The following is a 26,663-nucleotide window of genomic DNA, read 5'->3' as shown; positions in this document are numbered from 1 at the left end:
TTTTAGAGCTATAGAACTTTAAATTGCAATAAAGCAACTATGGATTATTCGATTGACATGAATTTTATTTATCCGCAAGATAATCTTGTGGCATTACATTTTAAATATGATTTCTGGCATATGACCGCCGCCACGGCTGACTCGGATGTAGTCCAATCTGGACGTCCAATTTTCGATGACTTTTTCCAACATTTGTGGTCGTATATCGGCAATAACACGGCGAATGTTGTCTTCCAAATGGTCAAGAGTTTGTGGCTTATCCGCATAGACCAATGACTTTACATAGCCCCACAGAAAGTAGTCTAGCGGTGTTAAATCACAAGATCTTGGAGGCCAATTCACAGGTCCAAAACGTGAAATAAGGCGGTCACCAAACGTATCTTTCAATAAATCGATTTTGGCACGAGCTGTGTGGCATGTTGCGCCGTCTTGTTGGAACCATAGCTCCTGGACATCATGGTTGTTCAATTCAGGAATGAAAAAGTTAGTAATCATGGTTCTATACCGATCACCATTGACTGTAACGTTCTGGCCATCATCGTTTTTGAAGAAGTACGGACCAATGATTCCACCAGCCCAAAAAGCGCACCAAACAGTCAGTTTTTCTGGATGTAACGGTGTTTCGACATACACTTGAGGATTAGCTTCACTCCAAATGCGGCAGTTTTGTTTGTTGACGTAGCCATTCAACCAGAAGTGCGCTTCATCGCTAATGGACGTAGTGCGCGATACGTATTCCGCACAGAACCATTATTTTCGAAATAAAATTGCACTACTTGCAAGCGTTGTTCAGACGTGAGTCTAGTCATGATGAATTGCCAAACCAAACTGAGACACTTGACAGCTGTTAAATCGGTCGCCATCTTGAACAGTAATGCCAACTTAAAGTTATATACTTCGAAAAAAAAACACCCTTTATATATATTTTTTTAATATTCTCCGCCAGGATTCGAACCCGAATTTAAATTTATAGCTCAGACTTAGTGTGCCAAACCTATTGCCAGAAAATTTTTAATTCTCAACAAAATAAGAAATTTGAACAAATTAAAACTGAAACAGTGAATCATTGATATAAATTCTCATCTTGTTGAATCTATATGAAATTAATTCTAGTAAGGCACTTTTTGTGTGTCTTATATAATTCCAGGCCTTATAGCCTGAAATTATGCAGTTAAAAAAGAAATAAAACATCTACAAATTACTTTGAAATATTTATTTCAATAATATAACTACCAGACTATAAAGTTCAGGTATATAATTTGTTATCTTTCTCAATTTGGGAAATTTCTTCTCAATGCATATGCCCTGAAGAAAAAAGGAACCTTTGTGTTTACTCAACTCCACAACAAAAACAACAAATAGAAATAAAAATATAGTATTTTCGTAAAAATAATCAGATACATACATGAGCAAAAATAATTGTAAATTTCACACTTTAAATATTAATTTTACATCTGTTTGAGCATGTATGCAAAGCATAAATACTGTTTGTCCAATTGAAGCCATCCTGTGTATATAATACTTAAATATACATAAATATATATACTTTTTTTCTTTGCCATGATAGGATCTCACAACCGTTTCAAGCCGATTCTAGGGTAAAGTTTCCCAATTTTTCATTTTCATCTAACCTACGATAAGTAATCTCTTTTTTCTATACTGTTCCCTGTTTTTTTTATATTTTACCTTAAAGTTCAATGCCACAACACACATACAAATGTACGATTACAATGTTTCAATATCAACTACTTAGTCTTAGTTAATCTCATTTCACAATCGTTTTTTCCATCAGACCATGAAGTTTTCACGTGACAAAGCAAATTAAAATAATAATTGTGGAAATTATTTGTTTCGCTGTTACCTTTCTTTCTGTAAAATTTTGGAATCACCCATTCAAACGACGACTTTTAAAAGTACAAAGTTGAGATACGGATGAGATAATAATAGAATGATACACTTTGAAAAAAGTGGTAAAAGTGAAGGCGCAAGCAAAATCATCGAATCAGATCCAGCAGAAAACGACAAAAACAATCCATCGCTTCTAAAATTACCCCAACTTAAATTTCCGTCTGTGTGTGCGAAAAAGTTTCTTTTGTGGACTGTTCGGCCCCATCCGAACCCTCAGACTGTTCCTTCCACAGTTCAGTCTTCTTAAAGAGGAATCTTTTCACGTTTTCCTCCATTTCTTGGTATTTCGACCTATCTAAATTTTGAAAATTCTCTTTGTTACTCTGGAAATTGGTACTTTGACTTTGGTCCCCAACGTTCGTTACTATTACTTCTTCTACGTCTTTCCTAAGTGAATCTATGTTCGCCCCGCCCACATCTGTAGTTTTGTGGGCGTGGACAAGGTTAGGCTTAGTGCTGTACGCCTTCACTGGTTGGCTTAGTTTCTCGTTCTGAACGAAATGGGCTATCGACGAATTGAACGCAGCTATTGGTTTGCTACTTATGTTTGGGACAAGAGGTTTATACTGCCTTTTAACGGAACTACTATTATCTAACACCAAACCAGATCGACCTGTTCTCTTATTGCATTCGACACTGACTTCACTAACTGAGTTCGAGTTTAAAGCATCCAGACTGTTCGAATCTGGGTTTGAGTTAACATCGAGATCTATGAGACTGGAAGCATTTGAACTACTCTTCTCCACCAGGAAGTTGTTGGGTTGAACTTTTACTATGTTATTGCAGTTTTCCAGTTCGAAATTTGGCACTTTAGTGTTTGCTATGTCGGTGCTCCTGGACAATTTCTGAAAGCCTGTCTGTGGTAGATCGTTGCAGGTCTTACAAGACTGCTTGAAGTCCTCAGTTTGTGTTCCGGTGTCGTGGTATCGGTCAGGATCGGTGAGTTTCAAGTTTTTGGAGCAGGTGCAGGTGTCGCAGTGTTTTACGCACATCCTCTCCCTCTGTCTCTCCTCGAGCACTTTTGCCATGATTGCTGCCGATACCACGTCGACAGGAGGAGTGGAAGGAGGTCCTTCTTCCTCCATCCTTCTCTCCTCCTTCGGGGACTTGGGTAACGAATAAAACATTGCGGTTGGTGGGAATGTGGGTATCGGTACTTTGATGCTTTTCGCCTCCACCAATTTTCTCTCTTCTGGTTTCTTCTTGTGCGTCATGAAGACAGATACCTCGCTCTGGATGTCTGGAGGTAACTGAAAAGAGGAGGTTAGAACGTTTGGCTGGTATCTTGGGGATTAGTACTTACACTATCGAATTTGTGGGCCACGAAGTTGCTCTGCTTGCACTGCAGAAACTGAATGGCAACGTTTACGTCTGTTTTGTACCTTTCCTGAAAAAATAACATAGGTGATGTAGAAGCAGCCTTCGTTTGATTACAGTATTAATGATAAATGTTGAATTTTCTGAAGTTTCGGTCATTATATTGCTCATTTGCTGATTTTTATTTATATGTGAGGTTAAAGAAGGTAATATGCTTGAATTGCTTATTTTACATACTTTTTCTCAAACAAAAGTTTTTGAGTTTCGAATACTTCTAATTCTTGTGTTAAAAAAAACATTCTAGAAACAAACTGTTTATAGATTCGAAGCACTTACAATGTGTGTTCATGAAATTCAACATTGACTGGACTGGCCAGCTTGTAGCTCATACCTTAATCCTATAGATCATAGATCAGGCTGGGAAGGCAATTGAGAGATCTTCTCAAAAAACCATGCAACTTAGGGATTGTGGAGCGTTTTCTTATTAGAAAATATGCTATATTTGTTGATTAATTTTGAGCCTGAGGTATCATTGTAAAGAGATCATTTAAAACAAGGTCGGAAATAGGCAATGAAAATTGAATATTAATTTTTATTTGTTTCAAGGTTCTTCTCATCTTGTGAATAAAAATATTGGAGGGATAACAGGAGGAAATAGTTGTTCTAAAATTTGAAAATGTCAGGGATTTAAAAAAAATTAGTATTCAAAAATATTCAAGTGGCGCCTTGTTTTCTTGGAGCAGTGTATTTGCAGAAATCATATGAGAAATTAATATTAACATTATTTTCAATCAAAACTAGCATGGTTGAATATTGAAGATAATTAAAGAAATCAGTCTTGTATTACTGGTTGAGTGCCAATAACAGGAAAAGATTTTTTGCCTACTGGAATCAATCGAGGCAAGATTAAATTCAAGGTGAACCGGCTTATGTCCACTGATACAATTGCAGGTTTGGGTATGAAATAAATTTCATTAGCGTGAACAATGAATGAAGATAATAGGCTATTAATGCTTTGTTCCATAGGTAAAAAGCAGATAACATAGAATTTTGGTTTCTATACTCACATTGCTTTCTGTTAATTTTTTCACTGTATAATTTGCTTCGGCCAATTTTTCAGATAAAACAGCCACATCTTTAGCCAGTGCACTTTTATCGGTCTCACAGGCATCTACTACTTTCAACAATTTATCTTCTAATCCTTGATTTACTCTTTGGACACGTTTATGAGCATCAGACAGCCTAAAATACAAGTTGCTCATTAAAATTGGGTTGATTCAATGTCCCTAGTTTTGCTTTTAGAATTGTTTATAAACATTGCATGCATCTTTGATAACTTATTGACCTCTCATTTTATGTGATAAACAAAGTAATAATGACAATATAAACAATCTTATGAATTATTCAATAAAGGAGGAATGGATTTGTTTTTTGACCCCATTCAGTGGAGAATTTACAATGGAAGAATATAAACTTTCACCCAAATTAGGATGATGATCAATTTGCATTAGAAAGTGTATGAATCAAGAATCGATCAAGTAAAATTTTACAAAAATTCACCTTTTATATTTATCCTGCCAAGTTAATAAATCATCTTTGAGCAGCATCACTTCGTCACAATCTACAGTAGAATCATTCAAAAAATTGGTCTCCATCCTAATGATATGACTGTCCCTTTCAGCAAGTTTCTGCTTGAGATTTTCGATTTCCAGGTGAAGATGGATATCATTATCAACTCTACCACAGTGCTTACACGTACATCCGCATTCCTGGAAAAGTATGATTCAAACAATTTGGTGGAAATTCCAATAAATCTGATACGTATTTATCAAGGTTGATTTTCACTGATATTTACCTTGCAAGTATTAATCATCTTCACGGTTGGATGTAAAGAAAAATACGGTCACTAAAATGTAATCTTCATGCACCAGACCGAAGTAAACTAGATTCCAGATGGAAATGTTGGGACAATGCGAATGCAAACATTAAAATTATACGCCAACGACTGACTGTCCGATAGTGATAGTATTTGTTATTTTCTATGACGTTTTATTCATCAGACATTGGAATTCTGACAGCCGCTTGTCACCTGACAGCTGATTAGTTGATACAGCAGATGCCTAGTCCTGCAACCCATCATACACATCCTGCAATCGAAAGTTGCCAGAAAAAGGATAAAATACAATTTAATATTTATATGTATTGCAAAAATCCAAAGTTCAATGAGATTATTCATCAATAAAAAATTATTCCACGTCATTTAAAATATGCTATCTAAAAAATCTCGGTATTGTTGAATAATTAAAATTTGCAATTTTCCGCACAAGTATAAAATGAAAAACTGTTTTGTTGTTTTGTTTGTTTTGGGAATATGTTCAATGTAAATATTGATGTGATCCCAAGCCGTAAGGTAATTGATATCTTCATCTTCAGTTAGTTCTGTCCGACTCGAAGGACCACCAACTTTTATGACTAATAATGTATGTTATGCACAACATAAGTGTATTCAGCAAAGGCGGTACAGCTGTGAAATAATTCACGCTGATGCCATTGCCACCTTTGCCTGAGGGTCTGTTGAGGTGGGTACCCTCGTTGGGTTAGGAACGGTCATGATACCTACTATGCAGTGTTGCGCGATTTAACAAAGTCATTTCCTTAATTTTTTGTCAGTTACGAGCATATACATATATTACTTTGAAGAGAATTCCCAAATCACGATGAATTTGTAGCGTTTTCTGGATTATTATTTCCAATGAAAAATCTTTAGAATCGGACAAGGAGACGATTTTTTTAAGTACTGTGATATTTGATAGTTTTATTAGGATTTATGGAGATATTTGCATTGAATTAGGTTGAAAAATACTCTATTATCGCATTGATCCTTCTCGATCGTGAATACGATCTTTGAATTTTGAAAAAAAAAATACGATAAAAAATGAAATAATGCATCATTATTTTATTGAAATTTCAATTTTTCTGAAGTCATAGTATGGTGGTACGGTTAACTCTCGTCCAAAATAATTAATTAAGTAGTGAGAATCTGAGCTGTGTAGCAAAATATGGATGTTATTTCTGTTTGAAATTTTAGGATGCTCGCATCTTCGCAAATATGTATTTTGGACCTGTATTTGAATAAACTCTGAACATACCTTAGCAATCACAGCTAGTTCTATTTTGTATTAATTTATTCCAATAATTCTCGTATATTGAACATAATCTAATAAAAAATAAAAACATTCAAAAAAAAATCTGTTTCCGCCCGGGATCGAACCGGGGACCTTCCGCGTGTTAGGCGGATGTGATAACCACTACACCACGGAAACTTGATGGATAGCAAATGATTTTTCTAACTTTTGAAGAGAAAGTGTTTATCAATGAATAAATATTTCTTATTATTTATTATTATTATATTATTTATTATTTCAAATTATCTTTTGAAATTTTTTGAAAAAACTAATGAAGAATCAACAAGATAACACACCAATACTTTCGATTATTTATAGTGAGCAATTTTTCTTGTAACTTCTCCAAATAATACTGAAAACCACAATTTTCAAAAAACTAAATAGATATAGTTATCCAAAATCATATCAAATCAAATGGGATATACTCTTATGAAAATAAAGGTATCAATTTCGTTCTCACATGATTTCAAATATAAAAAGGAAATTCATGGTCTTTGTTATACAGGAACGAATATATACATATATGTTCCCAGATTTGCAAATTTTTATTGTATAAAGATTTGAAAAAATTCTGGATAAATTTTCCACAGACGAGCCCAAAACGTCCGATAGGACGAAGCATATATTCATAGAAATGAAAATACCAAAACCACAGGGATTCTAGATGTCCTTTATGATTTTTATGGTCCAAAAGATACGACAAGATTCTGGGTAAATTTTTTACGGACCAGCCCAACTGTTTCTCCTAGATGGAATGGAAGAGAAACGCCAGAGTCATAGAAGTCATAGTCATAGAACCGAAAATTTCAAAACCGCAGAGATATCCTATTTTTTCTATGGTCCAAAAATTCCTGGTCTCCCCTTCAAACTGACCGATCCGGCAACGTGGAATTTTTATTTCCTGTTGCCGGACGAGCTAGGATGAGAAGCAAGTGAACAACAGCAGAACACCGACCATTTAAATTCAAACCTGCTCCGGCGGATAGAGACGGACGCTACTGCTAAGAGAGAAGGGTAGAGAGAGCAAGGGATTGAAAACCGAAGGGGCAATAGGGCTTCAGTCAGCTTTCAGCTCTTCCAGCTAGACTGCCCGAGAACAGGGGAAGCTCAAAAGCTCGCATTTGTCAAAACCGCGCATTGTGCTCTCGACTTCTCTGTGAATAAGCCAGTCTATGTTCTGCGATCGTTTGTGATCTTGACTGCCGGTCGAATGATGGGACTCGCGAAATACGAGATGTGCGATTTTTGACGTTGTTTTGTTGTTTTTTTTTCAGTGCGTATTCGTGTTTTTCGATGTTGAGAATGAGTGGATTAGCAGCCGCCTGGATTGGTGTTTTATTTTTGGGTAGGTTTCCCTCAGACGGGGTTCTGTGATCAAGCATATGAATCATAGACGAATTTGGCAATTATAAGTTATTCAGTCTGAAAGAAATATACGTTTTTGAGGGGTTGCAATGATGCATTTAGTTGAATGGTATTTGAAAATTATTAATCTCAAGAATTAAGTACGTGAGCATCAGTTTCACTGCGTTTGATATGTTTTTTTACAAGGTTTTCTTTCAGTTTGTTTATCTATGAATTTCCCCACATGTTCCCCATGAACGAAGGTTTTATACAGTGATGTTTCCTCTTATCGTATTACTTCAGTCGTTGAAGGTCCTTATTATTATCAAGACAGAAAAATGAGTCTTGCAGAAAAGCCCCCACACTAAATTAAATGAGAAAAAAAGAAAATATAAACCCTGCAGTTTGCTTAATTTGATGTAGGTAATGTATTTTTACTTTGATCCTTGTTTCATAGCTTTCAGATTGGATTATCAAAATAGCTAGATAAACAGATGAGAGCTTACGTCTAAAAAAGCTCAGGAAAGTGGAATTGTTATGTTTTTTGAAGATCTTATGATTCACAACTAGGTATTCAAAAGCTAAAAGCACAAAGAGAAATAATAAGTCAAAATGAAGTTCTTCTTCGGTGGAAGTGCTTTTGGCATTAATTCCAGTAGAACAGCTTCTTTTAATGAATTAGATCCCAGGTTTTCGGTTTGTTGAGCAAAAATAACGACGAAATAATTGACATTATCGATTGAATACTCAGCGAAATCTAGACAAATGTTTACAATATTTTAACCCATTCCAAATCATATATTCGAAGTTTTATGACTCGGAAAGTGTTGGGTTTATAGTATTTATTTCAGTTTTACAAACTAATTGTATTTTCTTTAGTCCAATAGTTGTATGTGGGAACATTTTCGAGAATAATTTGTAAAATTCAATTGCCTAATTGTTAGACGTTAACATGTATCGATCGGACAATAAGCTAAGAGAACCAATGTGACAGCAACCGGCTCTTGTAATGCATTCAATGCAAATAGCTTCTACCTATAGATTCCAAGAAACGCTCTGAAAGAAGAAACGAAGAATTTTTTTATTCGAGTTTTGGATTCCGAACATTCCAAAACGCAAATGAACACAATTTCGAAGAGGGCTAGAAAAATCTTCCTCTGATGATCAATTTAAATTTGTCCATTTACATCCATATCAATTTTTAGACAAGCAACAATTGATGAAAAAATAATTCCTAAAGTAATATTTGCACCTCATTTTTGAGCAAAATGTTTGATAATGTCTAGAGAAGCTACAAATGAGCGAAACCCGTTTTCAAAGCATAATAAACAGAAATCAACTTCTGAATCAGCACATGTTATCCAGCTTTCGTTTATGTTTGACTATCGTTCTCGAAACTATGAAAAACACGAGCAAGAACATGAACTTAATCATCACAAATTTCATTCCAATACACTCTCATAATATTACAATCGCGTTCTTAAAAAAGTTCAAAATATTTTTAAGATCAATTTTAATCCAACTCGGTTTTATGAACGCCAGTCTAAATAAATAATAGCTGTCACATTGCCGAATCTATTGTAGGAATTGAGATCGATTGTTTTAATCTCCTATCCTTTGAAAAATTACCTATCCTGTCAAATGAATGCGTGGGGACCATGTTGAAGATCAATTTTCTGCTTTCTGGTATTGTTAGAATTTCCGAAAAGCATCGTACTTACCAACTCTATTGTCTTTTTATTCATTGATCAAAAAGTCTCGAAAATTATAAGACAAATTCACCTCAACTTTTGTTTTTCAAATTAAAACCTTATTGCTCCCAAATTCGATAATTTCTGAGTCATTAGAAATTTTCTCAATTAATGCTGAAAGATTAAAATTCATCAAATATATCATAACAATATTCTTTGACTACAGAATTGACAAGAATTGTAGTTGATAATGAAATTAAATTTACTCCACGTAGGAAAAAAAATAACTTAGGACAATCTCAATTGTTTATTTAGGAGCATAATCATTTTAGAATACTAATCATTTTTTTTCTAGCAGAATCCATTGCATTCAATAAAAATAGGCTTCTAATAAGAAAAACGAAAGTAAAGGTCGAATTTTTTCACAATATTCGAAACATCCTATGATATTTACACATTTCCATATTCTTCTATTTCGAAAACGTGAAAACTGCTCACGTATAAGGATAATGAGAATAAGAATAATGAACAAAATTCTGACTATGCATATTTCTTATTTTTTCGTTGGTAATTTGAAAACTATTTGCATCAATGCTCGCATCAATGCAACAGTTAAAACCGAGAGTTGTTCAGAATTGGATACTCAATCCGAGACTCAATCATATCAGAGAAGAACAAATAAATTAGTAAAATAATCAGAATTATCACCACATAGTAGGAAGTACATAGTTTGTAAAAAAAAATTACCTCCGTAAAGCACATCAAAAAATATTAGAATCCCAATTTTCAGGTTTCAAATATGCCCAGTTCTTCAGAAACTTCTAATGGGCTTGGAACTTGCAGTTGGTAAAAGTTTTCATATAAATTCATTCATTTGGTCTGTAAGGCGAAAACCATTGTTCCTATTTAAATGAACAAAGACATCCAATAAAATCGACAAAAAAATAAACCAACATGTTGAACCCTCAGACTTACCGACATTCAAATCCCCACAAACTTCAAAAAACCAACATTACGAATAGTAAACAAACAGAACGAGATCGAAGTTCTCCCCCTCTCGATCGGAATCTGTCGATAGGGCCAATGCAACCCCGATCCCAGGTGGTTCCCTAACAATATCAACCCCCAACACAAACACAATATGCATAATAAACCCGATAATAAATTTTCTTCCTCCTCTTATTGCTCTTGGGCACTAACTTTATCTCGACCCTCTGTTTCAGCCGGCATCTGCCACTGCGCCGACGACCTCTACTTCACCAAGAGCCCCCAGAACGTGGAAGTGGTGCAGGGCAAACCGGTGACCTTAGCCTGTGAGGTTGCACCCCCTGAAGGGGTAAGGTACTACTGGGAATTGAACGGTGAGTGAAAAGAAGCGATAGAAGCTTTTGAACGTTAATGTGCCTTTGGCGATAAATTGATTGGAACTAGTAGATTTTGAGAGGGAACACCACGCCGTGGCTGCTCAGTTAAAAACGAAATTAGAGATATTCACCGATTTTTATGGGGTTTCCACATAATTTCCTTAAACAGTAATCTACACGTCAGAAAGTAAATATTTTCTATTTTCGAATGGATATTGAAAAAAAATTGATAACTTTTCATTTTCTCCAAAAAAATTGATGATATGTACCTAAAGGGTGTTTGTTTTTTGAGCTAAAGAACTTTAAATTGCAATAAAACAACGATGGACTATTCGATTGACATGAATTTTATTTATCCGCAAGATAATGTTGTGGCATTACATTTTAAATATGATTTCTGGCATATGACCGCCACGGCTGGCTCGGATGTAGTTCAATCTGGACGTCCAATTTTCGATGACTTTTTCCAACATTTGTGGCCGTATATCGGCAATAACACGGCGAATGTTGTCTTCCAAATGGTCGAGGGTTTGTGGCTTATCCGCATAGACCAATGACTTTACATAGCCCCACAGAAAGTAATCTAGCGGTGTTAAATCACGAGATCTTGGAGGCCAATTCACACGTCCAAAACGTGAAATTAGGCGGTCACCAAACGTGTCTTTCAATAAATCGATTGTGACACGAGCTGTGTGACATGTTGAGCCGTCTTGTTGGAACCACAGCTCCTGGACATCATGATTGTTCAATTCCGGAATGAAAAAGTTAGTAATCATGGCTCTATACCGATCTCCATTAACTGTAACGTTCTGGCCATCATCGTTTTTGAAGAAGTACGGACCAATGATTCCACCAGCCCATAAAGCGCACCAAACAGTCATTTTTTCTGGATGTAACGGTGTTTCGACATACACTTGAGGATTAGCTTCACTCCAAATGCGGCAGTTTTGTTGGTTGACGTAGCCATTCAACCAGAAGTGCGCTTCATCGCTAAACAAAATAAAATGGACGTAGTGCGCGATACGTATTCCGTACAGAACAATTATTTTCGAAATGAAATTGCACTATTTGCAAGCGCTGTTCAAGCGTGAGTTTATTCATGATGAATTGCCAAACCAAACTGAGAATAAATAACTTGACAGCTGTAAAATCGGTCGTCATCTTGAACAGTAATGCCAACTTGAAGTTATATACCTCGAAAAAAAACACCCTATAGAAACGGCAACACCACAATAATCTCTACCAAAAGAACTGGAAGGATTGAAGGAAACATGTTTTATCCTGACGAAGTTTACGGATTAGCAATTCACGCAAGGGCTGGTTTTCTCTTTAGTTTGTAGGCAACCCCGGAAAGTATCCAGAGAGAGAGGGAGGTGCAGGGAAATCGGCAGACAAGAGGATCTACCACTCGGAAAATTCCTACATTCGATTCCCATTCAAAGCCGGTCGAAAAAATGAGCCAGCGGCTGGTTAAGAGGGGGAGAGGGTTTTGGAAAACGAGGGGTGGTAGGTTGGAGAGTCTTCAGCGGGAAAATTGCATCCAGTCCGGCTCAGAATGACGAGTGGAAACTCGTCGGAATGGCGAAATTCGCCCTTAATTAGAATTTTTCCACCTGGGGCACGACGATTGAATTTAAAAATATCATTGGGGCTCGCGCGAATCGGTTTTGCGCTTCTGTCGAGGGTTTGAGCTGTCATCAGGAAGGCTGGTGGTTGAGCGATGCATTGACGTAACGAAGGAAACAAAATTGGAGCAGCCAACTGAGTCAATTCACAGGTCCAAAACGTGAAATTAGGCGGTCACCAAACGTGTCTTTCAATAAATCGATTCTGGCACGAGCTGTGTGACATGTTGCGCCGTCTTGTTGGAACCACAGCTCCTGGCCATCATGGTTGTTCAATTCAGGAATGAAAAAGTTAGTAATCATGGCTCTATACCGATCACCATTGACTGTAACGTTCTGGCCATCATCGTTTTTGAAGAAGTACGTACCAATGATTCCACCAGCCCATAAAGCGCACCAAACAGTCAGTTTTTCTGGATTTAACGGTGTTCCGACATACACTTGAGGATTAGCTTCACTCCAAATGCGGCAGTTTTGTTTGTTGACGTAGCCATTCAACCAGAAGTGCGCTTTATCGCTAAACAAAATTCGCTTATGAAAATCGGGAACAACGGCAATCTCATTCTGCACTATTTGCAAGCTTTGTTCAGGCGTGAGTCTATTCATGATGAATTGCCAAACCAAACTGAGAATAAATCACTTGACAGCTGTTAAATCGGTCGCCATTTTGAACAGTAATGCCAACTTAAAGTTATATACCTCGAAAAAAACACCCGTTTGAATATGGGTTAACGTCAGTTTGATGAACAGTATGTTGATTGCTGATTTCGACTTTTAAAAATCTCATGAGTTAGAATTCAATTTAAGTTTGAGATTTCCACTTCAAATAAACTTCTTCAAAAATGCAAATTTGAACAAAATTCGTGGTTTTGGTAGAGCAACGTCCGTTGAGTCCAATAATTGATAGAGATAGTAGGTACTACAACCCACAAAAGGATTTCGACAAATCCTGTGATCGAACTTCACGAACGATCTTTTCCTCATACTTCCCCGACAAAAAGTACACATAAACATATCGGCTGCAATCCTCGAGTGTATCTATAACGAAGCCGCAACAAATCATCGAAGTTGTAAATCCCAATAATGCCTAGCCCCTCACACGGCAAATAACAAAAGCTGCAGGTCTTTCATCTTCCCAGACCGAACGTATCTCATGGCATTCACTCCGTCATGAATCAATGCCATTGTCGGACAGGTCAGAACCGGAAAAATTCGTCGAATCCGGTCCTTTTATGGTACCTGACCTGGTAGTACGTACGTAACAGTGGCTAACAGCCATTCATAGATCTTAATAAATCCCTAAACTATGGCTATTATCGTTCCTTTTTGCTGTGAACAACCTGTATACCACTTGTTATGGCTTTATTTCTAACAGTACCTTCACTGTTCGGGCGATGTGAGAAAAGGACTTCTTATTTGCTGTTTACGATGTTTGACGATAGAATGGTTTATTGTTTTATTGTGATTACCTGAAAGTGTAAATTTTGTGGTCAAATATAGTGAGGCCGACAAGTCGAAAAAGTAAAAAAGTGCTTTTGCCTGAATGAAGCATATTCTCGCTTCCGGAAACACTATCGCAAAAAAAAATTCTGACTTCATAGAGTTGATCAAGACTCGTGTCAAACGCAACAAGAATTGGCAGGATCATTGGGAGTGACGCAACAAGACATTTAAAAACGTCTGAAAGTCATGGAAATGATTCAGAAATAGGGAAATTGGGTGCTGTACGAGTTGACGCCGAGAAATATTCAACAACATTGTTTGCTTGTGAACAGCTGCTTGCAAGGTATAGACGGAAGGGATTTCTGCATTGCATTGTGACTGGAGACGAAAAATGGGTTCATTACGATAATCCCAAGTGCCGAAAATCATGGGGATATCACGGCCAAGCTTCCACGTCGACCACCAAACCAAATATTCAGGGTTCCAAGGTTATGCTCAGTATTTGGTGGGACCAGCTCGGAGTAGTGTATCATGAGTTGTTGAAACCAACTGAAACAATCACAGGCGATCGTTATCGAACATAATTAATGCGTTTGAGCCGAGCATTGAAAGACAAACGGCCGCACAACAACGAGAGACATGATAAAGTGATTTTACAGCATGTAGCGAAAGTGGTCCAGCCATACTTGGAAACGTTGTAATGGGAAGTCTTACCCTACCCGCCCTATTCTCCAGACGTTGTCCCCTCGGGCCATCACTCGTTTCGATCAATTGCACACTGCCTAACTGACCAGAACTTCCGGTCTTATGAAGAAGTAAGAAATTGGATCAATTCGTGAATCGTTTCAAAAGATGACCAGTTTTTTCAACGAGGGATCCGTTTGCTGCCCATTAGATGGGAGAAAGAAGTGACCAGTGATGGACAATACTTTGAATCATAAATGTATAACTAGTTCTTCACAATAAAGCCTGGAATTTAAAAAAAAAAAAACGTGGAAACAAAGTTGTGAGCCTATGTAATATAAAAATGAAACCTTCTGTTGAAAAATTCTTCATAACGCTATAGTCGATAAGAAAACAATTAACACCTGTCTATCCCTAGATCTTAGAAATTTAAAATTCGGCAACACCGTCGCCTCCGCGATAATCACTCGATTCTATGCCTCTGGGAGAGGCTCGTTATGCGGGCGCGTTCAGGAACTCGCACTCTGTCACCTTTGACGTTTGACGTCAAAGGTGAAGGTGACAGAACGGTGGCGTAAAGAGTTCTCTGAATGGGCCTCGTTATCCTCGAGTTTTGCCCGCCAGTGTGGCGGTTTTGTTTTTTTTTTTTGGTGGAAAGCCGGAGTGGATTGTTCCCGGGTTTGCTTATGTCGCGCGATGTATGACACTTCGGACAGAAAGGTCCGGATGAATACTTTTTTCTTTCACCGGCGTCGGCTGCCATGTTGGGTCATAGAGACTTGTTTCTATGGGTTCGTGTCTCTCTCGTCATTCAGGTCTTTCTGTGTTTGTTCTCGATCTAATTAAGGCTTTTTTCTGTGCCTCTCTTACAATGTTTTCATCCTTTTGCGTTTTATTACAGTGCGAACGAGATTTTTGCAACACAGTTCGGTTCGTTATTTTGTTGTAATAAGAGAAATATACACAAAGGCTTAATAAGGCTGTTCTCATAATAGACCTTTCTGTATTGATCATTATTATATTACCCGTATCCGATATGAATATGAATTGTGAATATTGAATGTTTTTTTTTTTTCAGGTTCCTCATTAGAGAATACCACACGACGTTATCAGCGCGGCTCTGACTTGCATATTACCAGGGTCGACAGAGAAAGAGATTCTGGTCAATTCACTTGTGTGGCTGTGGATCCGAATGGGATCTCTATCACCAGTTCGTCAGCATCTCTGAACATTCAATGTAAGTGGACAATATTTTTTCAACCGGAGTTATCTTTGTGATCTCTGGTATTCATGGGTAGAGGGGCGATATAGGCTCAAATCTTAGCTGTTTCTATGCGTGATCAAAGGGGCGCAATATGCATTGCATGGGACTGTCAGATCACTTTGTGGAACATCTAGTTAAACGCATCAAAATGACTTTGCTATAGCTGCTTTTGAAGGCAATGCATAAGTCGATGAACTTGAGAAACTGGCATCAAAGCTAACACTTCCTAGATCTGATACCTTCTAAGGTTTAGATATTGTATATTCTAAAACAAGTTGCAGAATGGGCTCCCATTCCAACACGAATGCGAAATTCGAAAACGAGCGACGAAGGAGCGAGTTGTGGCCTTCTGTTGTTGGAATTGCCTTCTGCAACGAGTATTAGACGATATTTCCTCTATTTCAGTCAAGTTTTGTGAAATATTGTCGAATTCACTAAAATATTCAGATTATATATCCTAGTGATTTTTGTTTTATATCTTGGCAGTTGGTGTGACTGTTACGAAAATTGACAGATTATGGATTTCAATATGAATCGTACTTTTCGAATTTTGAAATAATCTATATTAACGTGAATTACGCCTGACAAATTCAATTTAACACCACTAGAATTAAGAGAAATGCGAATAATGTTGTGAATCATTTCACTTTATCCAAATTATTTTATATTGACAATAATTGACGTTTGTTGAAATTTGATAGGATTGGAAGACAGTATAGACAACCACAAAACGGAAAATATAACTGAAAACGATGCTGTAATGAGTTCATTACAGCACTGTTTATAGAACTGTAATGAACTCATTACGATACTGAAATAGAGAAATAACTATTACAATACGAGTGCAGAAGGCATTGATATCCTTCCACGAGTTCAAATTTTTAAAAATTCCACGAAGTTGCGAGTTTTTGAATGAGTAAGTATTAAAAGGAGCCTTCTTTGAGGGTATTATACATTATTTTCTCTAATTCATTGAAGTTTTATTGAGGATATGGTATCCCTTCAAAGCACTGATGTATCTTAAGAAAATTCTCCAAAAAATCATTGCAAAAGTGAGGAAAAACTCAACCTTTCGATGAAAGTTGGAACTATTGTAATATTCCTAACTTCTCCTAATCTTTCAATCGATCTGACAACACCGCACATTATTTCTGTCCCTTTTCTCCTGGAAAAATATTGACAGATCAGTAGGGAACGTTGCTTTATCGAAAAACATCTTCTGAAAAAAATTATTCGAAGAAGTAATTTTGGGATACCCTATAAACATTAATAGAATTGGAATGATACGTGAGCCAGTGGCGTAACGGGGAACGGGGAACCGTGACAACCCCCCGATTTCTCAACCCGCTCTACTTGTCCTTCTGGTCAGGATCGCAGCTCATCAATCCCCGTATCCCGAAAACATACGATTCAATCCGTCCCGCTCTCCCGGATTCCGGACACGCGTCCAAACGGGCCATCTTCCGCGACGGGAATTGATGAAAAAATTCCCGGGCCAAATTCGCCGAAATGGAGGAATTCCAATTTATCTCGCGACGCGCCGTCTGGCGGCGGAAATCCTCGAGGAGGAGAGAGAGACTTCAATCGGGAGTTTGGTCGTTTGGTATTCAGCGCGTGGAGACAATTGCCGCGGCCCGGACTGCCGAATGGAGCGAGAATTTTAAACGAAGGCGGCCGTTCCCGACGTATAATCCAATTTAAATGGAAATATTCGACGACGCGGTAGGTCCCTGTATTACCGGCTGGAAGTAATTTACACGTAGGTCTCTGGATTATCGGCCCTGATCTGGCGGTGATGATCTTTGTGGATCTGACGATGGTTTTCCTGAAATGAAAATATGGGTTAGATTGGTTTGTCGATTTTGAGATCGATTCGACAATATTTATTCTGGGAAAGGTGTTGAATTATTTGTATTTGTAACGGGTGTTTTTTTTCGAGGTATATAACTTTAAGTTGGCATTACTGTTCAAGATGGCGACCGATTTAACAGCTGTCAAGTGATTTATTCTCAGTTTGGTTTGGCAATTCATCATGAATAAACTCACGCCTGAACAACGCTTGCAAATAGTGCAATTTTATTTCGAAAATAATGGTTCTGTGCGGAATACGTATCGCGCACTACGTCCATTAGCGATGAAGCGCACTTCTGGTTGAATGGCTACGTCAACAAACAAAACTGCCGCATTTGGAGTGAAGCTAATCCTCAAGTGTATGTCGAAACACCGTTACATCCAGAAAAACTGACTGTTTGGTGCGCTTTATGGGCTGGTGAAATCATTGGTCCGTACTTCTTCAAAAACGATGATGGCCAGAACGTTACAGTCAATGCTGATCGGTATAGAGCCATGATTACTAACTCTTCTAACATTCCTGAATTGAACAACCATGATGTCCAGGAGCTGTGGTTCCAACAAAACGGCGCAACATGTCACACAGCTCGTGCCACAATCGATTTATTGAAAGACACGTTTGGTGACCGCCTAATTTCACGTTTTGGACCTGCGAATTGGCCTCCAAGATCTTGTGATTTAACACCGCTAGACTACTTTCTGTGCTGCTATGTAAAGTCATTGGTCTATGCGGATAAGCCACAAACCCTTGACCATTTGGAAGACAACATTCGCCGTGTTATTGCCGATATACGGCCACAAATGTTGTAAAAAGTCATCGAAAATTGTACGTCCAGATTGGACTACATCCGAGCCAGCCGTGGCGGTCATATGCCAGAAATCATATTCAAAATGTATAATGCCACTAGATTATCTCGCGGATAAATAAAATTCATGTCAATCGAATAATTCATCGTTGTTTTATTGCAATTTAAAGTTCTATAGCTCTAAAAAAGACACCCTTTACAAGAAATCGAGACAGAACGTCGCGGCTCCCACGCCATGAATTTCTACGACGCTTGGCAAAAAACGATCCGAGTCGAAGAACCAGCAGCCTCCGAAACCGACGCCGAATAACAATGGACCGTCCCATTGTCTTCGCGGAGATGACGATGATGGAAGAATGTCCGTCTGTTCCGATGGCAACGTCTGATCGAGTTTTTTCTCTTTATTTGCGAGGAAACCGAGCGTTCAGGAGTCGGCCTTGGGATTATTCTGGTCTCTCTGGCTGTTATTATATGCCGGCGTGTTTATTCTGTGTCGGAGGTGTTGGGGCTAGCATCGTGAGGATTAATAGGTTATGAGGTGGAATGCTTCGAACGAGAGTAGAGTGGGTTCATTGAGTTTTGATGCTGCTCAATGTCAAACGTTTTCGTTCAGGTTTGCTGTGTCCTCAACACTTTAGCGTACCAATAAGACAATCTGACACCCTTCATGTAAAGGGCACTGTTTTTCTCGAATGAGATAAAAAACACAATTCATTTATTAAACTTTGAATAATAGAAATAGTTGTTTATGTAGTTCAAAAAAACAGTGTTTAGCACAAGTGGTGCTTGCATAATATAACCTTTTTTGAGTTGATTAACTGATTTGTTGATTGCAACAACAATCTGATAACATTCTTGATATTACTGCGAACTGCTATATCTACACTTTAGAGTAGAGATATTCAAAGTAACTGTGACCAAATTGATCTTTTGTTATTAACCCTACCTATTCATACAAACACAGAGAGGCCTTCGATAGGCTATTTCTTCGTGAGTATCCAGAACTGATTTTCCCATGTGAGTGGTTCTTAAGCAAGTCAGCTCCGGACATTTGCACACTATGTGTTCTAGTGTTTCTACCCCATTTCCACAGAGTCTGCAGATCTCATCTGCTGACTTACCCATACTTGCACCGGACAGTATCCTGTCAGCACCATTACCAGAAGCTCTGCTCGTGGTAGCTTCAAGAGCTTCCTGGTACAGATCGGTGAAAGCACAAATTTCTTTGCTTGAGCAAAACCCCCAGAGGGTTTTTCTATTGTCTCACTCCCATTGTTGGACCGTTGCCTTATATTGGTCTTTTCCAAGCCCACAGAAGGGCTCAGGACCAACAGGTGTCAATCTTGATGCTCCTTTTGAAAGCTCATTGACTTTTTCATTTTCTTCAATACCTCAATGCTCCGGTACTCATAGTAGAGTTACTTAATTGCGTCTGGCCAGTATCTTTATGGTATTAGGACACTTCCATTTCAGTAGAGACCCCTGTCTATATGATTCCAGGGATCTCAGCGTGGCTTGACTGTCCGTAGTGATGTAAATACGCTCCCCTTAGAGGTTTCTTTTGAGATACTCCAGAGTGCAAGTATAGACAACTATAAGTATCTCGGTTTGCAAGATATAGGGCTCACTTCCCAGGGATCTAGAGATTGATGATTGATTTCTATTCTTCGATCAGATGACTCAAGATCATTCCTAACATATTCTCCAAAAAAATTTCCGAAGCTTCCTTTCCTGTACTCATTAGCATAAGTATGAATGTGAGCATTTATTTGAAAGGAGGACTGAAGAAACAGTTTTCAATGAGTTTTATGTTTGTTATTATTTGTTATGTTGAATATTATGTATATATTATAATGAAAACAATTTGGTAATGACCCTCTTCCGATTGCAACAGTTGCATGCAGTTTCTCGGTTACCAGTCACTCGGTTGAAGGTCAAACCGCTTGAACACTTCAATAAAACGCTTACATTATTTCTCACCGGGCCGAATACCGATCCTTGTGGAACACCTGCGCGATTACAAGTCGCGATTGCGATGCCGCAACGGAAGTACGCAATTTGTAGCCGATCGACCGACCGGCCATAAAAACAGGTCCAGACAAACGCTGGGTTCGATCGTCTTCGATCTCTTCTCGCGCGGATAGCCATCGAAACGGTAGGACCTCGATTCGGCATAATGAATCGGACTGCCCAAGGCGAGTTTTTACGGTTCGACTCGGATTCGAGACGCATAGAAGTTTTTGCCACGGTACCCCTTTTTCTATGGTCGCGGGAATGCGGGACGCGGTCGAAGTTGGGTAGTGGGTTATTGATTTGATTAACTAAAGGACCCGGCAGACGTTGTCATTTCGAAAAATGGGGCTTTCTTGTCTTTATTACAACAATATTTTGTAAACAGATCTCTTAAGGCTTAGTTTGTAATTCATGAAAATTTCGGAAACTTGTAAGCTTAGGAAAAATGGGAAGAATTAATGATGTATTGGGCCTCCACAAAGTCTTTTGCACGCAGGAACACGTCTGGGCTTACTCTCAATAAGATGATCGATTTCCTCTTGAGATATCTCATCCCTGACTGCTTGTACGGAGTAATATTCTTCCCAAAATGTCCCAGACGTGTTCAATGGGTGAAATACAGTAAGATTTAGGGGGACCAAGACAACAAATCGACTTGATAGCCTTCAAATTGGGCCAACATAATTTTAGACATATCTGCACGTGCATTGTCTTGTTGGTAAAGTGGATTCTTGGTGTCCGTATAAAATACGAAACATATGGTTCCACCATATCCTGTATTCAACACACCACAGTCATGTTAGGAGATTGAGAAGCGCTGATTCATTTACAGTTTCTTGTGCAAACGAATGTAAAACCTTATGGGGAAGTCTAAGGTTGATTTTACAGAATTTGATAAATTTTTAACCGCTCAAGGTTATCCGAGTTGCTGCAGTATTGACAGCTACTACCGCTGTTGCTGCAATTATAGCTGCTGCTCTTGTTTTTGTTGCTACAAAGGATCATTGCTATAAATTTTAAACTAACATAGATTCATTTGGGTACTCAGCAAGATAGACCATTCAACCCAAACAACCATTGGTTATGAACAATTAAATCTTTGTTAGTACCTCCTTTTTATTTCTGTTCTTATTGCAGCTGCAGCAACCCTGATTACATTGAACGGGACCTGAAAAAAATTCAAAAATGTACAAATGAGTTAACTCGACTTCAGGTTTCCCCATAAGGGTTTACATGGGTTTGCACTAGATACTTTTAATGAATCAGTATTGCTAAACTACTCATGTTGCCTCTGATGAACACCAAAGGTGACCTCCTTCTAAAAAATAAAAGGCAACAGCCTTTCCATAGAAAATTGAGATTCTCATTTTTCTGCCCATCGAATCGTTTCAGCCATTTTTCAGTTATAAGTACTGAAAATAAACCAACTTCCTTCCATATAAATAAACATAAATATTGACGCAGAAATATTACTTAATGCTCGCCATCCCAGCTTTACTCACCGCTCACCTCTTACCTTCTCTTATAAATTTATTAAATGCATCCCATCGCTGCAATTCCCACGCAAGACGTACTTAAAAAGAGCCCGGGCATCGACTCTTTGATCTTAGCCGCCGATTGCAAAACAGGTTCGCGTCGGAAGTACCAACCTGACGGAATTACCAAACCGGGGAGTTAAACGCCGTGAAGACTGGCGGTTTCTACGTGGTTCGATCGGATTTTTACCTCAGAAATCTCGGGGACTGATGGAAATGACGAACGAAAAGACAATCGTCATTAGGTTACGTTACGCTCGAGTCGCTTTGGTTTCCTCCGGTGAATGACTTGTCGTAGACGTCACGTATATAGCTGGAATGACATCGGTGTTTTACTTCGTTCTGCCGGAATGGGTTCTTTGAGGATTAGATTTTTTTTAGCGGAGGATGTTCCCACAGTTGACTCGAGTTCAGCAGCTGATATTTTAAGAATGAAGATGGAAAATTGGTGCGTTGTTAATAGTTGGTTCTACGAAGAGGAAATAATGAGTTGTGTCAATATTTTTATTCACCATTAAAATCTCCCATATGAATTTTAGGACCATAAAGACCTCGTAGAAGTGTTACAGAGTGATATGTAAAGCATCCGAGCAGCACAGTTACATTAATACATTCCAGACAATGTTCAGCCATCTTCTTTCCAGAATTTTGATACTCTTTGTCATAGCTGTTTCATGATTATTCTGATGATAAGTTTTCTATTGCCTTCTTTTCCTTCTTTCGGAAATATTCTCGATAAATTCACAATTTTCTTTCATTTCTTCAATGTTTACATTTGGGCAGTTTTTTCATAGCAACGATAGTGGGTCTCATAGAAAATACAACTTAGGTTCACTTTGATAAAATTTGATTGTATTCTCAAATGTTTGGATTAGTTATTAACTGGTATGATATAAAACTTTGTTTCTCTAATTCTGTGGTTATTCCGTTCATTCTTCCACATCATATAGAACAAAATCGTGCTAGATTATATCAGAAACGCACAGTTTTCATGGTTATATTTTATTATTATATGTTGGTTCTCCGAACTTTCCGCCACGGCTTTATCTGTCACTTCATAAATTTGTCTTAAAGGAATCAATTCTGACAAACAACATTTTTCAATGCAAAAATCACTAAATGATATTTATGAAAATATTTGACTAATTTCAATAAAAATGCAATGAATTAGAGAAAATAATGTATAATACCCGTACAGAAGTCATTCTACCACTCGTTCATTCAAAAACTCGCCACTTCGTGGCTCGTTTTTGAATTTTGAACTTGTTAAAGAAATCAATGCCTTCTGCACTTGTATTGTAATAACTTATGCGCTACTGGTTTTGAGAAATGCTAATTCTCAAGGCCAATTTACACACTTAGGTTTGTCGTCCTGGCATATGAATAACTATCAATTTTTTTAAGTTAAAACGATTCAAGTTTGGCATAGATCTTGTGTTCATTTTTCGACTGTTCAATTAGAGCGAATCGATATTTTAGGAGTCATCGAAAAAGCAAGATTTAAAATGACTATAACTAAGAAATTATGGGGTGTATTAAGCCCATTAATGAATTCAACTGACGCACTGGAATGAGAACGCAAAAAAAGATATTAATGCATAGTTTTTCGTATCAAACACACACTAAACATATTATACCACTCAAAGTCCAAAGTGATATGTCCCTATATGTTGAATCACAGAGTGCAGACAGTGCTTTATTAAAAAACACGAGAAACCAAACTCCTTGTCAAAATTAAGGCGGTGTTCGGACCTGGCCGGTCGATGAAAGAAATTTGAACCTGTCTGGAAAGTTAATTAAATGGGGCCCTTGCGGCCTGCTTCAGATCGACTCCGACCTCATATTTTCGAAAGGCCAAGATCGTAAAATCGGGATGGTCGCTGAATTACAAAAATGTTGACCGGCAGACCTGTTCGTCATAATTAGCCACCTTTTTGTTTCGCCTCTCTCTTCCTCTCCTCTTTTGCCGTCTTGTGCTGGAGTTCCGAACGGGTTGCAGCAAGTCTAGCCGGAGGTTTTGAAATCTGATATATCGCCTTCTATTTATTGACATCCTCATTGAATACACTTTTAAGAATGATATAAATTAATTTGATATTAGTTATTTTCCTGACAAGTGCGGAAAGTGGTACTTTCACACACGAAACTTCTGTTCGGCAAGCAGTTGAGTGCGGAAAATACACTTCCAGTAAGATTTAAGAAATAGTTATTAGTTTTACTAGGCAGCAAAGTAGTAAAGTGTGTTTTTTTCGAGGTATATAACTTTAAGATGGCATTACTGTTCAAGATGGCGACCGATTTAACAGCTGTCAAGTGATTTATTCTCAGTTTGGTTTGGCAATTCATCATGAATAGACTCACGCCTGAACAACGCTTGCAAATAGTGCAATTTTATTTCGAAAATAATGGTTCTGTGCGGAATACGTATCGCGCACTATGTCCATTTTATTTTGTTTAGCGATGAAGCGCACTTTTGGTTGGATGGCTACGTCAACAAACAAAACTGCCGCATTTGGAGTGAAGCTAATCCTCAAGTGTATGTCGAAACACCGTTACATCCAGAAAAACTGACTGTTTGGTGCGCTTTATGGGCTGGTGGAATCATTGGTCCGTACTTCTTCAAAAACGATGAATGCCAGAACGTTACAGTCAATGGTGATCGGTATAGAGCCATTATTACTAATTTTTTCATTCCTGAATTGAACAACCATGATGTCCAGGAGCTGTGGTTCCAACAAGACGGCGCAACATGTCACACAGCTCGTGCCACAATCGATTTATTGAAAGACACGTTTGGTGACCGCCTAATTTCCCGTTTTGGCCTTATTACAATTTTCACAATTTTTTTATTTTTCTTGTAGTGATCAATTAAAACGAAATTTGATAGAAATCGCAATTGTTAGAATGCTGGGTTGCTATGAAAATGTTTATGTCCATGATAATTATAGATTGACAACTTATGAAATATCTGACCGTTTTTTGGAAAATATAGGATATATTTATATTATGGACAGTGGTAGCAACTTAGAAGTACTTATTATTATTATTTGAACTTTATTATTTATTAACTTAGAAGTACTTACTTACTGTCAAATGTTTCAGTCGCATTGAGAATAATCACTTTGGTGCATAGGCAGGACAAGTAATACTTTGCTGATTGATATGAGACTGCAAAATCAATATTGGCTGTCAATCGGAAAAAAAAGAATTTTCGAATTAGTAGAGAACCAATATTTTTCTGATGTAATTTTTTATCTTTGTAAACAATTACAATGGAATCAGTAGACTACGGCAAAGTTTATCTAAAGTATCATCATCCAGCCAATATTCCTCATGTTCTCTTCGTATCCAGAAAATGCCCCAACTCGGAAAACCTGATATCTCCTACATTTCCATTAGCGCGGAGGATATTGTGTTTTTTCCTGGAAAGCAGGCCACTTCATCGAACGAATTTCGTATCGCGAATGGGACTAAGGGACCAGGTCCGCTGAGGATTTTTCAGCTGAAAATGTTTTTCGCTGAGAGGAATATTGCCGGAGATGTTTATTGCTCTCGTCTCTAGTGGTTTGCTGGGATAATTCCAGGATACTGCTTCCTGTTTATTCCAGGCTCTTCAATCCGGTTTTTCCATTACATGATAAGGGCGTTTTCAGGTTTGCGAAATGTCCACTTTTTCATAAAAAATTTCATAGGAGGTAATTGGCAATCTCGATCTAAAGAAGCCACGTGTCTGCTCAGTTCAAAATGAAATTAGAGATATTTCGTCTTGCAAATCACCGATTTTCACATAATTTCCTTAGATAAGAAATGAATGGGTATCAAAGTTTGACTGATACGCGAAAAACACGTGGTGGTAATCCCTCTCAAGATTTTTTTGTTTTCCTACCATTCGTCTCAGAATTCGTGAACTAATGAATAATTTTACCCAATGTGCACCGTAAGTTAGTAACGAAAAAAACAATATCTCGAACAGTGTAAATCCTGCTGAAAAATTAACGAGATCCGCATTTGCATTTTTCCTGCCGTCTTCCCGGCTCCCATCCGATATGCAAATGTCCCCGGGAATGAAAATCTCGAAAACCTGGAAGCCCGGCTATCCCCGGGGACCTAATTGAACTCTCAATTATTTCGCGACCGGATTCCCTGGCCCTTTGTTTTTCGAGTACCTCGATATTCATCTGGAGGTGGGCATAATAATGCCTCGGTCTGAATAGGAGGCAGTTGGAGGGGAGAGGGAAAAACTATGGGTCGGATAATTACTCTTGAAGTGGGGTTTTGGTCTTGTGATGGACGGTAGAATGATTCCTCGACGTGTGCAACACTGTCGCTAACTTTCTCTTCTTCGTTATCGTTCTTTTCTAAACAGAATCACGTGAAACGGTAAAAATCACTGGCCCTGTTACGCTACCTTGGGGTATACCACCTGTCGTTCCGTCTTAAACCACTTTAGACATTTTGGATGTTTCTGGAATCGAGTTGTATCTACAACCTAGAATTCTCTACCCTCCTACTATGGTTGTAGACAAAACTTCGAGTGAAAAACCGACAAGAATACGGTTGACAATTGTGACTTCTGCAACTCAGTGGTTTATAGGTGTTTCTCTAATTCTGTGGTTATTCCGTTCATTCTTCC

The 26,663-nt window shown here is 38.0% G+C and overlaps 2 protein-coding genes and 1 non-coding gene across 3 annotated transcripts in view; 1 reads left to right on the top strand and 2 right to left on the bottom strand.

The window, feature by feature from the left end:
* Positions 1-1,198: 1,198 nt before the first annotated feature.
* Positions 1,199-5,293, bottom strand: LOC123672890. Its single transcript, XM_045607222.1, has 5 exons — positions 5,081-5,293; positions 4,786-4,994; positions 4,293-4,467; positions 3,212-3,295; positions 1,199-3,158 (listed from the first exon to the last, which is right to left on the bottom strand). The coding sequence occupies exons 1-5, from the start codon at positions 5,096-5,098 to the stop codon at positions 2,058-2,060; spliced, it is 1,587 nt and encodes a 528-aa protein (XP_045463178.1). The 5' UTR covers positions 5,099-5,293; the 3' UTR covers positions 1,199-2,057.
* A 1,182-nt stretch (positions 5,294-6,475) lies between these two features.
* Trnav-aac lies at positions 6,476-6,548 on the bottom strand. Its single transcript has one exon. It is a non-coding gene; the product is annotated as a tRNA-Val (tRNA).
* An 821-nt stretch (positions 6,549-7,369) lies between these two features.
* Positions 7,370-26,663, top strand: part of LOC123672848 (tyrosine-protein kinase-like otk) — a 70,562-nt gene continuing 51,268 nt past the window's right edge. Inside the window, exons 1-3 of the mRNA XM_045607159.1 lie at positions 7,370-7,755; positions 10,669-10,806; positions 15,640-15,798. Coding sequence (XP_045463115.1) covers positions 7,704-7,755; positions 10,669-10,806; positions 15,640-15,798 — 349 coding nt within the window. The 5' untranslated portion in view covers positions 7,370-7,703. The remainder of the gene's footprint in view (positions 7,756-10,668; positions 10,807-15,639; positions 15,799-26,663) is intronic.

The sequence above is a fragment of the Harmonia axyridis genome, chromosome 2 (assembly GCF_914767665.1).
Source record: "Harmonia axyridis chromosome 2, icHarAxyr1.1, whole genome shotgun sequence".
Taxonomy (NCBI): Eukaryota; Metazoa; Arthropoda; class Insecta; order Coleoptera; family Coccinellidae; genus Harmonia; species Harmonia axyridis.
The sequence above is the reverse complement of the archived record's forward strand: the minus strand, read 5'-3'. Positions and strand labels throughout refer to the sequence as shown.

What these genes read in the sequence shown, in the direction of transcription:
- LOC123672890 (XM_045607222.1), bottom strand. An exon ending in TGGCAGGATAAATATAAAAG is followed by an intron (nt 4,468 to 4,785) that starts GTGAATTTTTGT and finishes CTTGTATTTTAG; the next exon opens with GCTGTCTGATGCTCATAAAC. An exon ending in AAAAATTAACAGAAAGCAAT is followed by an intron (nt 3,296 to 4,292) that starts GTGAGTATAGAA and finishes TTATTTTTTCAG; the next exon opens with GAAAGGTACAAAACAGACGT.